The following is an 18,979-nucleotide window of genomic DNA, read 5'->3' as shown; positions in this document are numbered from 1 at the left end:
AAGAATATTGTCATTTCAGCAAACAGTGATTTTTAAAGCTAAGGACACTATCAGAGGTTTCATTTTTGTTTAAAGCCAAAACTGATAAAAATCTGGAAGCTGGCAAATCATTTTTGTTCCCTATTAGCCTTCATTAACTTCTCCATTGCGTACTTCAGCAAAATTTTCAAAATCCCTGTTTCTGTCTAATTCTGCTTCAACTTAAGTAGCTGGTAGCAAAGCTGAAGCAAACACTATCAAGACCTGAAAATCCCTACTCAGACTGGTTTGGTTTTCCACTCTTGGGGATGAGATTAGACTGCTGGCATTGTTCTACACAGAAAACAAAACACCGAAGCATTCATTTTTAAAGGAAAACTTCCTCAAAATTAAATAGGCTTTGCAAATATGCAAACAAATATATAGGTAAATCAGATTTGAATCTGTCAATCACAGCAGTGTCCTCCTCATTCTTCCTCCCCCCACCCTCCAAACTAACAGCATTGCCAAAGTGGCTTATGTGAAACTGAGAGAATTAAATTCATTTACATGAAGTCTGGCTATAAAACAAAAAGAAAAAGAAACTTTGTCCCTGCCGCATCTATTTTTTATCTTTTTCCTGCATTTTGTAATGAACTCATGCAAGCATAAAGGGGGTTGTGTTGATTTTTTGTGTGTGTTTTTTAAACAGGCATCAGAGTTGTGCAAGATAAAACTGAACAAACTTTTGTTTCACTTCAGAAAGATTTTATATTACCAACTTATTTCTCTTCATAACTAAAAGTGATAAAAAATAAATCCATAGTAATAAAAACCCCTGTAGTCAAACTGCTTTTTCAAGTATGTTCCTCCCCTCATGAAAGAATTGCATTAGGCATACTACTGATTAAAACCCATGTCACAATCATTAGGATTCAGACCATAAGTCCAGACCTCCTGGAACTGGGCTCAGCTGGATCTCCAGCTGAGTTTACACAAGACTGGAAACAGGAGGCTGATGGGTACACATGCACGCATTACACCACTCCTCAACTCCCTGATTCTGACAACATCCACTATCACACCCCCATCACATCCCAAAACAGGAGAAATGGCACAGGAGCCACAAAGTGATCTTGGACAGGTACCATCATTCTCTGATCAATCAGGTGCAAATCTGGTTTGTGCTGACAGATGCACACTTTGCAGACCTACTAGACTGGAGAATTTTGCCCACAATGTTTCTATATAGCACAGTATAAAACACATCTTAGTATTTCATTCAGTCTGGAATTCACATCTCAATCTATTGCAATTATGGAAGGCAATGAAAAGTCAATGAGAGGGGTTCTACAAGAGTTGGTCCCAGCATCAAACACTAATACATATGAAAAATAAAAGGGGACAAACTTCCAAGTCACTAATAGTGATGGTGATAGGTTCAACTTTTCTTCCTTCTTAAATTCACCTCCCATTAATGCAAGAGAAAAGTGCAACTTTGCAGCATGTTTGTTCACATCAAGTTTTTCCTCAAGAACACATTTTGCAGTAACAAAATATGGTCTATAAAGTTGCAAAGTGCACAAGCTGAAGGCACAGAGTACAAAACACATAGGAAAACAGATTTCAAAATACCAAGTAACAAAGAAAAGAGACAAAAGAAAAATCTGGAATTTAAAACTCCCTGACAGAAGATACATTTATATGGGACCAACTCTTAAAAGGTGACAATTTTTAAACTAAAGAACAAATACTGCAAAATAATGAAACTTTATTCTTATTATTTAAGTAAAAGCTCCAGAAAATACCTTGAAGTTTAAAAACTAATACACTGACGTGTTAACTAGTTTTAAGAATGTCCTTAATATTAAGAGTGCAAAAAAGATTCTTCCATTCTAACGCTTTTGGAAGCTGCTGATTTCGGCTGCCCATTTCCACTTTGAAAGGATAGTTTTTCAAGGTGCATTCCTCACAAAAATCGCAGAACATGAACTTGTTGAGAGGCCAGACCAAGGAATCATGTCTTTCAAAGTCATCCCAATTGTAGCAGCAACTGACATTTTATTATATAAAGAAGAAAGTCCAAAACTCTTCTTTGAGGCATAGTTCGTGTCAGAGCTCAAGTATCAGCAGTTGCCAAAGGAGGCTCCGGATACCACCTGTGCTCCTCCAGTGTCTGTTCTGGCTAGGAATAGAAGCTGATCCAGTATATTCACTATCTGTACCCCTTGGAGCTTGCACAAGCTGATGAGCCATCTGAAATTATATAAAAAGTTCAACAAATTCTCTCATATTAAACTTTCACCCTACGTCCTTTGCCCCCCTTCCCCCATCAACCTGAAAACCAGCATTGCCTGCAAAACGTTAACGGTGTAAACTGAAGCTGATATACCAAGCAAAGAGCTATTCATTCATTTCAGGTTGTACTAGGACTTAATCATAAAACTGCACGACATTTTATGGTAGGAAATAAAGCAAACATACTCTGCTGAAAGCATAGGAAGAAGCTTGGCAGAAAGAATACAATAAAATGAACTGAAGTTAACAGCACCAGAATAGATACTATTTTCCCAATCCCCAAAGCTATTTAATGACCAGCAATCAGGACACTGTACTTAAATCCTGACCTAGAACATATGGGACTAGATTCTCTCCTGGCCAAATATTTAGTCAGCACAGAAGATGGGACCTTTGACTGCACCCAAATTAAGGATGTCTGGAGTAGAGCAACCAACTGAGAATGAAAATACCATTTCTCCCTGTGCTTCTGCCCCCCCCCCCCCCCCATCTATATTGGGGGAAATTAAGGGAGTTACAAAGTGAAGAACCTCATAGTTAAACATGCAGCAAGAGACTTCATCTACAAATGGAAGAGACCTTCCCAAACACTGCCTTTAGTATCTCAACGCAGGTGGATCCCATGTTGTATTAGACATGTAATTGAGGGTTCCAAGTTGGAAAGTACAACCCTTCCAAACCCTCTGTTCTGTCAACAGACAGAAACACGCATCACCAGCAGGTGATTTATGCCAGAGGTGGACTGTCTCATCATTGCATTGCCTGTTACGTGTATCCTGACCAGGCAGAGACTTGGGACAACTACATTCTTTTTCCTTAAGACCTCAACTGTGTACTTAAATGGAGTGGAAGCATCTTGGCCTTGGTAGCTAGGATATCCTACCACCTTACAGGTGGCTGTGGGACTCAGTTAGCCAGGTTCTAGACCCACTAGATGAACACCCTGACTCTAGCCAGGCTCTAGACTAAGCACAGTTAGCCAGGCTCTAGACCTGAGAAGTTTGTATCATTACTTAGAATGGTTACACTGGCAGACAGCTAGCTACAACGTGGAGGTGCAGCCTCTGACACCTCACCACCCCCCACCCAAGAACCCAGAAGCCCACTATACCTGTATGCCCAACCCATCAGGGACTGCAGCACACTGGAGGGCAGGGTTAGATGCATACTTACTGTAAGTTAACTCTTCTCCAGCTCTCTTGCGTGACTGGTCACCTCTAGGAAAGAAGGGGAAGAAAGGTATTTTGATTTTAAGAAAAGGAAAACAATAGTGAAATACATCAGCACAATCATCAACTTTTACAGACTTTAGAAACAAAATGCAAACACAGTAGCAATAAACACATGACTGAAGGGTTGTCAATTTACTAAAACAGAAGCATAAGCTATATTTTATAGATTTAATTAGCTCATCCTTTTGTTAAAGATATTATCCAATTTATAGGATAATTTTTTACAAAATGAAGATGAAGAAAAATTGCTCCTATGCAGCGTGGTCTTAAGTCATGCATAAAATTGTTTTCCTTAATTCAAACGTCTCAAGCAAACTTTATAGAATTACATGAAAAATTCTGCATCTATCAGTCCAAAAAGGTAAGATGCTCCTGAAAACGCAACAATCAGACTCTAAGCAAGTCTGTGCTGACAGCACTCCCTCTTCAAGCAGAAGATTTAAAGAAATAATTAAAGTTGTATAAACACTGGTTGACATCATTGCTCCTGAAAACCCAAAGTCAAATTCCCACCTATTTGGAAAACGTTTTTTTCCTTTTATTCTTGTGCACACAAATTCTTAAAGCTGGAAAATCCTGCTGCTTCAAAAGTGTCTTGCGTTGATAGATATGCTATTGAAACTTATATAAGGAAGAGATATTCCAATATATTTTCATCACAATGGTTACAATTTCACATTCATCTCCTGGAACTTGGTAGAAATTAGGGGTTTTTCTAATAATACAAAGTGTTCTTCCCTGAAACCACTCTTAACGTGATGGACCTGCTGTGTATGACTTGATTAAGGTCTTTCACAAGAGAAATACTGCCAAGCAACTGTTGTGTTCCCACTTTCTGCAGCAACAGTATTTAATAGTGTTAAGCTGACTGTTTCAACTAGAAGCTGACATGCCATTAGTGCTGATTAAGACACCTCACTCTGCTGTGTTCCTCATGGTTATTGTTGTAGGGAGTGCACCAGCAAAGATATCACCATCTTTTGGCACAATTATAGGAGAACAGATGACATTTCATGCTAACCCAGAAGAGAACAGACTTAGCACATTCCTTGGTAAAAGAGAAAAGCAACCTTTTTATACGTATATACATATACATTTATATATGCAGGAATATAACCTCAAAACAATTCTGAAAGGTTGTAAATAAATATAACCTATGTTCCTGAACACAGGAAGAAGCATATTACATCTTGAAATACATTTCAAGGCAAAATGCATTTTCCTTTTTTTTGTTTTGTTCTGTGCATTACATTCTTTTGGACATTAGGAAGCATTTCTTTACCAAGAGCGTGGTCAAACACTGGAAGAGGCTTCCTAGAGAGGTGGTCCCTGCCCCAAGCCTGTCAGTGTTTAAGAGGCATTTGGACAATGCCCCTAATAACATGCTTTAACTTTTGGTCAGCCCTGAAATGGTCAGGCAGTTGGACTAGATGACCACTGTAGGTCCCTTCCAACTGAAATAGTCTATTCTATTCTACTGCCAGCATTATATGCCTACTCAGTTTCAAACAGTCTCAAACTTCTATTTCTTGGGCCAAATGCACTGCTTTTCTCAGGCCAAGCTGTTAGCGACTTTATTTTTAGTGTCTTAACTCATGCTTATCTATTAAAAAATTCTTTCCCTCAACAGAAAGCCTTACAAGGAATGAGTCTACAATACCATTTGCATTTGGTTCAGTAGTAGAGTTTTGAAGCTCAATAATTTACCAAGCTTTGAAGAGAGAGATTGCCTTTGAAGAAAACTACACGAGAGTATGAAATCCAGGAGTACATATAACACCAAACATACCCACATCTAGTGGGTGTTCAAACTACAGGGCCAGATTCTCTGTGTTGCACAGGTAACAGGAAAGATGAAGATGTATTCTCTTCATGCATAAACGAACCTCTTGGGAACAGAGCATGATACCTTCCCCAGCCTGATCTTGGACTGTCAGACTACCGCAAAAGTGCTACACTGCTGCGGTGAAAGCGCTGTGCTTCTGCCTAGACAGTTAAATAGAAGAGCATAGGGCAACAGGCACTGCCCAGAGTGAACAATATAGGTTACGAACATTTTCCGCTGTCTCTTTTACTGTTTGTTCTTCTTTTTCCCCCCAATTCAATACTCAGAAGGGAAATTCAGAAGAGAAATGCCTGTTTAAAATGAACACCTTGACTGTATAAATAGCTCTGAAAGTGGAACAAGGAGAAGTCATCAACTGACATTTTCAGAAGCATCATAAAAAAAAGTCAGCTTATAGAAAGTAAACAGCCAAAGTAAAGGCTGAACAAGAGCATGATCATGCATTAGAAGCACAATCAAAACACAGGGATGCATGAACTGTAAGCAATCTGCTTCATGAAAATAGTTCAAGACTTCTGATCATCTGCTCTTTGGTACCATCTGCAGGGTTGGTAGTGCTCAAAACGTGTGGAAAATAAGGCCATATTTCAGATACTAAGTTGTGAAGGTTATTTATTAACTCGTAAATTATTTCTTAAACATTTTTAGCTGTATCCATTTTTACCATTTCAGCACTGTCCAGCACAATTACTACTGAAGACTAATAATTATTACCTAGTAAATCCATTCTGCATAAGCTCTCTTTGAAGTTTCTGGTCTTGAGCAGCATATTCCTGAAGCTCAGATTCCACAGCAGGGGGTAGAATATTTGGGATGAATTTAGAAAATAAAGCTGGTGCCATCTGTACCCATTCTGTAAGAAGAGGAAAAGCAATAACAAAACACGTGAAGACATCTTTTGTGAAAATGTTACTCTTTGACAAATGTAACTTTGCTCTATTTTAAATACATTTTAGGAGCTTGAATTTAAAAAACACAAAACCAAAACCACAACAACAACAACAACAAAACCCACAAAACCATCCCCAAAATCCACAGAAAACAAGCCTTAAAGCACAACAAATATTCTGACTGTTAAAATCAGATGTTTACACGTAGATAAATGACTTCCTATTTTTTTTGGTCATCAACCTCATCATCAAATTGAAATTCAGTTCTTGCTGCATCTCACAGGGCCTTGCTGAGTCTCTGGACACTCTCAAGGACAGGCACTGATGATCAGCAAACTGACCTTGATAATCAGATCATTTGTAACACTTTCCTCCAGGAAGCATATTCACAAAATTTACACCTCTCTTCCCTGAGCCTTACTTCTAGAAAGCACAGTAATATCACCATACAACCCTGCTCCCCCATCCCCCATTTCAAATGAATTACTGCAATTCTCTCACTGATCTTCCAAAGCTTAGACGAACACTTTTTTAATGTTCATTACACAATTTTAACCTGTATTAGTTCAGCTTCATGATAGAAATGTGATTTAATTTCAGTACACTGAACATTGCCTTACAGGAACAAGACAGTTTACCTTAAAGCTGCTTCAAGGCTCATTATAAGAAACAGAAGACTGAGCAAAGGATGAAAATTGGGTTTATAGCAACTGTGTAAGAAGTTCTGAGAAAAATAAATACTCTTCAAGTATTTCTGAAGCTAGACTTTCCAGAGGTTGTAGCAGTTTTCTTAAACTTAATCTTTACTTGGAAAAAAGGGATGCTTTTAAATATATTCACTAAGGCACATAACAAGTTTTTATCCAATTCCCACATATGTTTGTTTACTTGGTCGATGCCGAGCTTCAACAGTCTTTAAACAGCAAACTCAGTAAATAATCATTACTAGTGTATAGTTGGTTTAAACAAAACCCAATGCACTAACCTCCCTCATCATAGAATCACAGAACCACTGAGGCAGGAAAAGACCTTTAAGATCATCAAGTCCAACCGTAAACCTAACACTGCCAAGTCCACCACTAAACCATGTCCCTAAGCACCACATCTACATGTCTTTTAAATACCTCGAGGGGTGGGGACTCCACCACTTCCCTGGGCAGCCTGTTCCAACGCTTGATAACCCTTTCAGTAAAGAATTTTTTCCTAATATCCAGTCTAAACCTCCCCTGGCTCAACTTGAGGCCGTTTCCTCTTGTCCTATCACTTGTTACCTGGGAGAAGAGACCGACCCCCACCTCTCTACACCCTCCTTTCAGGTAGTTGTGGAGAGCAATAAGGTCTCCCCTCAGCCTCCTTTTCTCCAGGCTAAACAACCCCAGGTCCCTCAGCCGCTCCCCATCAGACTTCTGCTCCAGACCCTTCACCAGCTTCGTTGCCTTCTCTGGACACGCTCCAGCCCCTCAATGTCTCTCTTGTAGTGAGGGGCCCAAAACTGAACACAGCATTCGAGGTGCAGCCTCACCAGTGCCAAGTACAGGGGGACAATCACTTCCCTACTCCTGCTGGCCACCCTGTTTCTGATACAAGCCAGGATGCCACTGGCCTTCTTGGCCACCTGAGCACACTGCTGGCTCATATTCAGCCAGCTGTCAACCAACACCCCCAGGTCCTTTTCTGCTGGGCAGCTTTCCAGCCACTCTTCCCCAAGCCTGTAGCTTTGCATGGGGTTGCTGTGGCCCAAGTGCAGGACCTTGCACTTGGCCTTGTTAAACCTCATACAATTGACCTCAGCCCATCGACCCAGCCTGTCCAGGTCCCTCTGCAGAGCCTTCCCACCCTCAAGCAGATCAATGCTCCCACCCAACTCGGTGTCGTCTGCAAACTCACTGAGAGTACACTCAATCCCCTTGTCCAGATCATTGATAAAGATATTAAACAGAACTGGCCCCAAAACTGAGCTCTGGGGAACACCGCTTGTGACCAGCGGCCAACTGGGTTTAACTCCATTCACCACAACTCTCTGGGCCTGGCCATCCAGCCAGGTTTCTACCCAGCGAAGAGTACACCCGTCCAAGCCATGAGCAGCTAGTTTCTTCAGGAGAATGCTGTGGGAAATGGTGTCAAAGCCTTTACTAAAGTCCAGGTAGACAACATCTACAGCCTTTCCCTCATCCACTGAGTGGGTCACCTTGTCACAGAAGGAGATCAGGTTGGTCAAGCAGGACCTGCCTTTCATAAACCCATGCTGGCTAGGCCTGATCACCTGGTTGTCCTCTACATGCCTTATGATGGCATTCAAGATGATCTGCTCCATAACCTTCCCCAGCATAGAGGTCAGACGGACAGGCCTGTAGTTCCCCAGATCCCCCAGATCATAGCAGCGCTTGATTAAAAAAAAACAAACAAACAAACAAAAAAACCACCCCAAACCACAGACCTCTACAGACATGAAACGGCACTTTTTGTCTTATGAAATACAGTAAAAAGGTACCACGTAGAACGTGTTACCTACTAAAAACCTACTGCTACTGAATAATTTAGCCAAGCTAATAAACTAACTTGGAACTCACAGCATGAAATACTGTGGTAGGCTATTTCATGACACTGCCAGATCATTACAGGTGAGGTGAAAAGAGTATTTCAGATTAAATCCAAGTGGGCCAACTAGCAGCCTGAGCACCTGCCCATACTTCAGTGTTTTCTACTGCAGCCACCACATACTGGAGCTAGAATTAGAAGACAGTCTTTTCTGGCAAGATTTGAAGTCTAACAGCTGCCAAGTACTTTCAACTTGAAAAGAAAGTAAAAGAAGAGAAAAAGAAGAGAAAGTTCATGGACACCAGCCACATCAACATTGCTTCTCCTTTTGTTCTCTGCACTGCCTAAACAGACACTTCCCAGAGCTGTTCTAATCCCCCAGCACCTCCCCCAGCCACATCTTCTGCTTTACTTCCCCAGTTATCTGCTCACCCGTCCCCATGATACATCCAATGGAGCACGTCCCACACAATAAGTGAGAAGCACTACCTCAGAGGAACTCTTGCCCTGATTGTTTCAGAATTCATCCTCAAGAACCGGCACCACCAAAGAACAGCCTTTTACATCAAGAAGCCTATCCTGTGCTCTTCTGGTTGGAATGACATTAAAGTTCCTCATTTTCTCACAGGCTGAGAAGTTTGAGGAGCAGGTAATTAGAGCAAATGTGTATCTGTTTAAGCAATTGCTTGAAGTCAAGCACTTGGGTCTTCCTGCCTGGCTGTGGAAAGCATGTATCACAAACCGTAGGAACAATTTTTATACTTGAGTATCTTACAGACACAAGACAACTATTCAAAAATCTGATTAGGCCCATGATACCAACCCAAACCAGAATCTGTTGTGTTGTGAAGTAGAGAGCAAGACAGGGATCATCTGAAGTGGAAAACTGGGAAATCACAAGTCCATCGCCTACAATATTAAGTGTGGTACACAAAAACCATACTGAGCTGCTTTCAAAAGAATTATATTTTTATGCTTATATATACAACCTTCCTTTCTCTGGTACTGAACAGTTTATAAAAATGAAATTAGTATTGCCTTAAAAATGATGGTAGGATGTTAATTTTCCTGTTGTAAAAATAATCCTTCCTTACTGAAAGTGCTTTATCCACACATTTTGTAAATGGAGGGTCCACCACATTCCTGGCTTATATACATGCTAAACATTGCACTAAAGCTTTTTGTAAAGCTTTCCCATCCTCATTTCTATTTCTATAAATGGTGATTGCAAAGCAAAAATAGACTGAATCTTAGACACAGTCCTTCTCTCAGTCACAACAAAGTAAGAAGAAAGTACCAGTATTGTAAAAGGAAGGAAAGCAGGTACCATTTATTTATGGATATTTTGAATACTTCCTGTTTCTAAAGTCTTTTCAAACACAGGCTAGAGCTCTACTCAGTTCTCCAAAACTTACAGAACCAAAGATTTTGGTACAAAATTGATTAAAATTTGCAACACCATTTTCCTTTCAACATAATTGTTGTTGCACAAGAAGTCATGATGTACTCCTGAGTTAAATTAAGCTGTTCCATGAAATAATACCAACCAAATAATGGCTTCATAGAAGAAACAGTCCTTTCATCTCATGTCAAAGATCTGGCCATTTCAAGTGTGACTCACAATATAACTTTTACCATTTCAATACTTCTAAACTTCTGCCATGACTAACTCACTAAACAGCCTTTTTTCTTTATTTCTGCGAGCAAAAGAAATAGGTCTTCCCTTTGTCTCCAGAGCAGAAGGTTGTGTTTTTTTAAAATGAACTTGGTATTCAGATGGTACCTTGTGCAGGTCACAGAGATGGGCAAGAAGAAGAACCAGGGCCTTTGCACAGTACAACTAAGAATTATGATGGACAGAACACAACACACATTTGTTTGTTAAATGTGCATTAGACAGATGGCAACCGCATAGGTATTTAGGAAAACATAACACAACCACAGTACGAGACCCCCCCCCCCCGAAACTTTTTTCTTTTTTACCTGGTCGTAGTGTATACAGGCCTTTCACAATATTTGCCATGGTTGAAGGAGTTATTTGAAACGGTGTTGACTGAGCTTCCAAAAGTAAAGCTGAAATAAAATTAATAGAATTAGCAATTTTTCTAATCAAGAAATATAGGCTCTTACACATACATTTTTGAATCAAAGAAATACAGTAGTTGTGCTTTTTTTGTTATCTGATGTCCTCACAAAGGAAATAGACAGGCATCTGACTGACAACTTAATTCTCAAGAGTAATAAAACATCACCTTTAAATAGAAGTATTCTGTTCAAATTATGTATGATGAAAATGTGAAATAACTTATTTTTCATCCATTTTCAGACAGGCAGCAGGAGTTGTGAGGAAAAACCAAGCAAGCGATGGTTCTAAGTATTCAGATGCAGAACTGAAGTAAACAATTTATTTTTAGAAGCACTCTCACACTGAGTATGCTAAACACCTAGAGATCCACAAATCCTTGCTTTACAGTATTTAGCAACTTGTATATAAAACTAAGGATGGATTGAAAGTCTATGAATGAAGTACAAGTAGTGTAAAAAAAAAAAACCAGTAAAAATCAAATAAGAAAAGTTGCTCTCTTAAACACAAATGAACATTTTTATTTCATTCTCGGTATCTTCTGTAGTAAACATTGCAATAATTGCATCTTCCTCTTGTGGAAAAACCTGGCAGTAGCAGATTTACTGCTTATATTACGATATCCAGGCCTTTATCCTGCCTTGTATTTATTTGAGGTTTGTACACACATCTGAACTACAGAAACACCAAAAAAAAAAAAAAAAAAAAAAAGAAGAAGAAATCAAGGTTTAAACCAACTGCTGCCTCTCACTTCACTTTTTATTCCTCTACAAAGGAGTTGAGCAATATATACACCTTTTTGTACCCGCCATGTAGAGGAGAAATTACTCTTACAATTCTACCTAAAGGGCATATCTCTTGTGCTTACATTGCAGAGACTCTGCTTTTTAAGCTTCAGAGCATCTCTAGTTCTAGCTTCAGCATCTGCCACTATAGCACTTGCCATAAGAAGATAAATCTTCAGTAGCATGTTCTTTCTGAAACTGTTTAAGTGACTCATGTAATAGGGAGATTAAAAAAGAAAGTATTTTTTCTAACCTCTAAGTAATCAGAGTTGTTATATTTAACTGTTACAGATGAATTTATTTTACAAAGAACCATCTTAAAAGTGCATGCTCCTTTCAGCTGAAGCCTTGAGGGGGTGAGAACCTGTGATTTGTTTTGTAATGACATATTTACAGCCTATTTCCTAAAGATTTTTCAAACAGACTCTTGGCAGCCAAGAAAGTTGCAAATCATAAGATATAAAGCATTATGCCCTTTTTAAAGGAAGATATGCAACAGTAATGCCCAATCCAAACAGTGTGTGTATATACATATATATATATTTAATTAGACTGTAGCTACTTCAGCCTAAGCTTCACCAATAGATCTCCAAAGCGTCCAGAGAACTGTAAATTTGTTCTTCATATGTAGACATCAAATTATATTCCTAAAATTATGTATAACAAATTTAAAACAAAATAAGCCTAGCAATTAATACTGACATAAAGACCACAAAGTCCAGTTAAAAGTCACTTGACCATTTTGAAAGATGTTAAGAAAATTAAATTAACATAGCTTCTTGAATTTATTCCTGATAAACTGAAAATTGTGCTCTCAGCAGTGTCCAAGTTATAACTAGCAAAAGCAATTAAAAAATATTTCAGAAGCTACTTTATATAACTGTACATGTACAGGACATACTGTGGGAGAGAAAGAAGTTATTCAGAGTTGCTTTGGGGACAAACACAGGTGTTAACGGAAGCTGCCCACAACTACATAACTAACTAGAGGGTGTCTGACGACTAGAATACCTCTGAGTAAACGGAAAATTGCAAGCCACACTTATTCCATCTATGGATAAAATCTGAAATACAGTGCCTATACTCTGAGCAGTCGTATGTACTGTCTTCGTTCAATATTTTTTTTTTTTTAATAAAAGAGAACAAGTAGATGGCAGAGAAATAAAACTTTTATTTTATGGTATATATGGATCAAAGATAAGAAGTGATGAGCTCACCAGACTGGCAGCCCACCTCATTCCTCTTAGCCCGTGGTACTGGAGACATGCTGGGGGTGCAAGATGTTCCACCCTTTCTTCTTCCCTTCCAGCTAATGGAAACCCCCACAGCACTCCCAGCACTGTTCAAGGTGCTGACCAACAGAATTATTTGTACAAGCAATAGTTTAAGAGCATAGTCCACACCTTGAGTATAGTTCACCATTATAAACATGCAATACTATTTGTCACTTTTTTAAGGTAATATTCACCCATGAGGCTCATTTCAATTGTGATCCTTTGAGATAACATGAACAGATGTGTTTGCAACATAAAGCAAGTATAATAAGCATCCACTTGTTTCTGTTCTAGATTACTGACCATATCATCTGGCATTAGAAAGGGATTTCATGAATAAAATCAGTGGAAGAATTCACCTGGAGATCAACCCTACAGAAATATCATCTTCATCACTTCATTGCAGCTTCAGAAAGTAACATTTCTTATCTTTGTTTCTGCAACTGCATACACCACCTGCTACAATGCAAACTTAAATTGCTCACTCTTGATTTACGGTCAATAAATACAAGCATGATGGTATTATATTCAACAACAATATAACAAAGTAATGTCATATATTTCCTGTTTCTCAATAAAAAAGACCTAAAAGAATATACTATTCATTAAACCATACAGTATAAACTAATCCAGCCTACACCTTTTCCAAAAGCTAGATATCAATACCTGAAGAATGAATAGCACTGCTGTAGGATATGTATTTTCAGAATGATTTCCATAAGAATGAACAAGACTCCTCTCTTTGGATAGATCCGAAAAATCTCAATGCAGGTTTATAGACAAAGATGTAAATAGATAAAAGATGTAAAATTTTCACGCACAAATTCATCTTCAGTTTTGCAATGAAACCTACCTAAACAATCAATCCTATATTACTTCTTAAGAGAGTGTCACTTAAACTCAAGGAATAGAAACAGCTGTGCCAGACATGCTGAAGTTACCTCTGTTGTTATTTTACAATCTTACAAAAGACCTCCAAATATTAGGGTTTTGGCTCTTGCTTTATTGGAATAATTAATGAGACTCTGCAACACAGCAGTTGCACAGACTCCTTCTACCTACCCCCAGAAACTCCACCTGCAGCACTTACAAAGATGGAGCAGGGTGAGGCAGGATAAAACTAAACCTCAGACGAATGACAGCGGTAATGACACTATGATACTGTCTGACCACCTCCACAGTGTTTATGAACTAATACTGCATTTTACAGACTAAGTAGCCAGTATGTAAAGAAGTTAATTAACCTGCAAATAGTCTTAAAAATAACTCATGGCAGAATCAAAGAAGAGAAGCGTGGGTTCCCATGATGAAATGCTTCAATTGCAGAAAGATACAAGATGCTTTGAAATACTGTTGAACCAAGGTAAGACACAATACCCAGAATGGCCTCAGGATTTTTTTGAGGAACGGTGGATGAACTATATTGGAGTAAGTGAGGCATGAACCTGCAGATACTCTGCAGTAACCGACTTACTCCATTATTGCACAGTAACACTGAAGAAGCTTGTCCCTCGATGAAGATTTAAGCTAGTCCTAATTACAGTGGGGTACTTGGGGCAAGATCTGGGACCCCAGTAATTCCAGGAGTAGCAGATGATATCTTAACAAGTTCAAACTCACTTGTTCATAACTCAAGATTCACTTGCAAAAACTAAGAGTTAGCTATTCTAAAAATCTTTTTCTATTCTTCAAGATTCCTTTCAAAATAGATTTCTTTTGCTTGGCAAAGATGTAATTTTTCTGGCAGAACACTGAAACTTTTGCATGTTAGTGCACAAGAATTTTCTCTTCCCTTTGCAGTAAACTAATAGAACTTCAAAGTAAGGTATTTTAACAAATCATACATAAGTATGGCTTAGGCAGATGTGTTCAAAGTTGTAATTATGCAACAATGCACTTAAAAAAATTATAAAGTGTATTCCTATTAAAAGCAATTCCAACAGCTTCCACAACTAAGGCATTAGTCAGCTGCTGCTCGCCAGTCTTCAACAGAAACAGAACTGATTGCTTAATGAAACTGCAAAGTAAAACAAATGTATTCTGGAGATCTTTATCCCATTGTACAAACCGTGCTCTTTAGTACTTAATTCCAATACGCGTGCAATAGTTACATTATTTTGCAGAATAACAACTCTAATACTTCCACAGAACTTGAGCCCTTACACAACTGTAAGTGAGATACACAGCGATGCACAGCAGTAACGATGGAGCTATCACCAGTGCACCGCCTAAGCAAACCTTAATAGCACAGGCTCAGCTGGCAGTTCTGCCCTTTAGGAATATCATCAGATCACATGTAGTCAAATCCATAGTATAATAAATTACCTTTCTCTCAGCTAAATTATATCAGGTCCATCTGGCCACACACACCCTTCTACTTCACTGTGATAACATCAGATTCACCTTGAACGTGGTTCCCATATCCCAACTTTACTCCCCAATCCAGTCCATGCAAAGCACTTGATTGAACCCCACATGCCAACAGCAATTAAATAGCAAGGGAACCACTACAGCTGGCGTCCAAGATGTGGCTGCAGGTTTTTGTTGTTGTTGTGAGCTGAGGTTTTTTGGGAGGCTGCTTGGTTTTTTGGGTTTTGTTTGTTTGTTTTTTGTTCTTTGGTGTTTTGGGTTTGCTGGGGTTTTTTTACCTGCTGCCTATTTTATTATTAAATTGACTGATGAAGCTTGATCGTATATTATCTTTTCATTACTTTAACCCGGGTACAATTTGTACATGTTAACTATCGATCTAGAACTTCAAAAGCTTTTTGCATGAAAATCAACCTTCCCTCTGGCTTAACCCTCACGTTTGCAGTTACATCAAACTCCTCATGATTCTGCATTTTTATTTTCCTTTAAACAGAACTAAAAATAAATTTTTAGCAACTTAAATTCTTCAAAAGTTTGTAATGAATTAAAATGTAGATTAGAAAAAAAACACATAAAAAGTTGTATTTATTACTAAGTGTTTGCCACTAGGCATTTAATAAAGCCACAGATTACTTTTAAAATACTCATTACATAGCTCAAAAGTTTTATTAAGTATCTAATAAAAATGCTACAAAATAAAATTTCCAAGTCTTAATCACATGGAAAATATTCAGTGTTGTAACAAGAATAAATATGAAAAACAAAGCTATAAATGTAGAAATATAGACTTTTGGAATTCTATAACTGGAAAATAAGGTGATATTTTCATGTTTACAATTTTATGAAGGCTTACTGAAATGGGAACATTATTCCTATTTCTTTACCAAGGAGCCAGATTAAACATGACAGTTGTTATTTGAGACTATATTTTCCAATTAAAAAACTGCCTTACTTTGAGGTGCTGCAACTTAATCAACATGAAACAAAAAAAAGAAGAAACACAGCTGCAACTTTTTAAAATAACTTAGTTCTTTGATGAAAAGTTTAGTTGAGGGACAAAATTCATGTGTAGATTAAGTGTTCTTTAAAGAATATGAGCATATTCTATAATACTTGGTAACAGTACTGTTTCAATATGGTTACAATACAATTACGTAGCCCTGTCAAATCACAGCTACCACTTCAATATTAGTGATACCACCCTTCAACTGGTGAGTGTTTTATTCTGGATTATTCCATCAGACTTACAAAGCACAGATGGTATAAGAAAGATTAATAGCTACAAAAGCTATCCTATACAGCCCTTGAGAGTGTAGGGATACCTGCTGAGGTCTAAGAACAGACCGACATTAACGTGCCAATTCAGTGTTTTGAAGAAGGAATGGCCGATCATCCTGCAATAGCAGCATCCCAGCACACACTCCGCAGTGGGAAAAAAGTGAAACATACTGCCGTTGATTTTCACTGTCAGTTATCTGTGTCTGCCAATATTTGGAATGAAGACAGAAAGGAAGGAAAGAAGGAAAACATTGTTTTAAGGTTAGAATGGGAATTTGAAGTGGAGGTAATGGGATTAAACTATTTGCCTATGTAGAATAAGCCAGAAATTAAACACTGAACAGATGCACAATCCTGTAGGTGCACAAAAATCTTTAAAAATTACTTTTAATGAAGAACTTTATAATAAATGCATCCCTTCCCTACATCTCAAAAAGGACCTTTTATGCTATAGAATCCACTTGCCCCCCAAAACATTTGCTGTCCAAAGCTAGTATTTCAAAAGCTTTATAGCTGGAAAAAAGTAAATTAGCTTCTTAATGTAGAGGAATTCTAACAGAAATCACCCCGTTTTAGTCCGGTACAAATACACTGGAATAGATCAGTATTTTCTCCTAGTGCTCTGATACCTTGCATCATTTTTAAGGCCCTCAGGAAGGAATCTTCTAATTTCATTTTACCTATCCAGACACATAGGCTGATTCTAGAGACAGAGAGCAAGTTACCCCACAGGCAAGTAATGCTGCTTTTTTTTTTTTTTTTTTAAGGAATCAACCAATTTCTTTTCTGTATCAATCTGAAACTTAAAAAGCAAGAAACATATCTTTATGAAGGTGACAGAGTAAAGTTGTGCAGATTTTCTTCTCATACTTTTTTCATTAGTGTGCAAAATCAGTAAGCAAAGCAGTGTCTAGGGACTGAGCAACATCCAATATTTCAGAAGGAAAGAGCCTGAGCAATCTTGGGATTTTTTTAAAAATTAAAAATAAAAAATTTAAAATTTAAAAACATGGGACTAACAACATAATGCTTCTGCCATCACAGTAGTCACTCTGTCTCTCAAAGAAAAAAACAATAGTGATTTCAAATGCTTAAGGGAAGATTCTATATTAATGCTTGGGTTCAGATTAGAAATGTGCTTTTGAAGCAAATTCACTGATCATCCCCACTTACTGCTCCTTGGTTCATATGACAGAGCTGCCTTGGAGCGTATTAACTTAATTCCCTTTGGGCAAGATTAAACCAGGTGTGCTCGAGCTACTAACTGGCATTTTGTCCACAGGACCAGACATTAGCAAGTGTGAAATAAAACTCTGCAGAACGCATGTAAAGGTGAACAATGAGTCCTCAACACCAACATGTAGGTGTTTCATACTCTGTAGATCTGCTCCCTTTACATCACACCACTTATTAATGTAGATGTAGCCTAAACCATGCAAGGAAACATTCAGCTCTTCCTACAGGGCACATACCTTTCAAGATATAAACCCATGGTCATCGAACTTCTGCTGCACCAAACCTATAATGATGCTCTATGCATTTTTGCCAAGACCAGGGCACGGGCTACACTAACTTTTGATCCAACTCAGTACAGCCATTCAAGAACAAGATAATTTATGAAACTAACTGCTATCTCCTTAAGAAGCATAAGCATTAGATCTGACATGGAAATGAGAAGCACAAAGAACAACAACTTCTTAAATGTAAATCTAGAAGGGCAGCATACAAAAAGGGTGGGGGCAATGCTTTCAGTAAGAAGCTGAAAACTAACAAGAGTGTTTCCCCCTTTTTCAGAGGATTTTCTCTGCAGTTTGTGGGTCAAGGCAATGACAGCTTGCTTCTCATATGCAGATCATTTAAGACAGATGTCAAAATGGAGGAGCGAAAAAAGAAATACCAACTAGAGCAGGGAAAAAGTCAATCCAATCCATCTTTTCCTTATCTATCTCTGCCAAGGGGTGAGGAGTGAATAAAAAAACCCAACACATCAAAATAAACCCTGTGTTCTCTATCGTAGCTGTATAGTCAGGCTATGAACCTGGCATCAATCACAGTCCTTCTCTCAGCCTTTTTTACTGCTCCTCTTCCCCTGGGGTATGCACAAACAAAAGCTAGCTATGGAATTTATTAACAAAAGGCATTATGTCATAGCAGTATGCAGCCAAAGAGATGAGGGTCCCTTGCTTCACTGACATCAACAGGCTTCTGGAAGTCAACACAGCAAAACACATCTGCTAAGTATGTAGGTCTGGGTGCCCACAGAGCAACACACCCTCTCCTGCTTACCCACTGCACAAACAAGAGGCAAATGTCTGCAAAGGAAATGTGCTCCCTGCTATATTTAGCAACACTTGATTCATTCTCTGTAATTTTGCATTAGATTTCATAGAATCACAGAATCATTAAGGTTGGAAAAGACCTTTAAGC

The 18,979-nt window shown here is 38.4% G+C and overlaps 1 protein-coding gene across 3 annotated transcripts in view; it reads right to left on the bottom strand.

The window, feature by feature from the left end:
- Positions 1–503: 503 nt before the first annotated feature.
- Positions 504–18,979, bottom strand: part of CACUL1 (CDK2 associated cullin domain 1) — a 55,104-nt gene continuing 36,628 nt past the window's right edge. For 2 of the 3 annotated variants that reach the window (XM_075504455.1, XM_075504458.1), the window contains 4 exons: positions 10,746–10,835; positions 6,049–6,187; positions 3,430–3,473; positions 504–2,214 (listed from right to left, as the gene is read on the bottom strand). In XM_075504455.1, the coding sequence (XP_075360570.1) occupies positions 2,174–2,214; positions 3,430–3,473; positions 6,049–6,187; positions 10,746–10,835 (314 nt within the window). In that variant the 3' untranslated portion in view covers positions 504–2,173. The remainder of the gene's footprint in view (positions 2,215–3,429; positions 3,474–6,048; positions 6,188–10,745; positions 10,836–18,979) is intronic. The other variant, XM_075504457.1, reaches the window with a different exon arrangement.

The sequence above is a fragment of the Mycteria americana genome, chromosome 6 (assembly GCF_035582795.1).
Source record: "Mycteria americana isolate JAX WOST 10 ecotype Jacksonville Zoo and Gardens chromosome 6, USCA_MyAme_1.0, whole genome shotgun sequence".
NCBI classification, from domain to species: domain Eukaryota; kingdom Metazoa; phylum Chordata; class Aves; order Ciconiiformes; family Ciconiidae; genus Mycteria; species Mycteria americana.
This window is presented reverse-complemented; position numbering and strand designations above follow the sequence as displayed.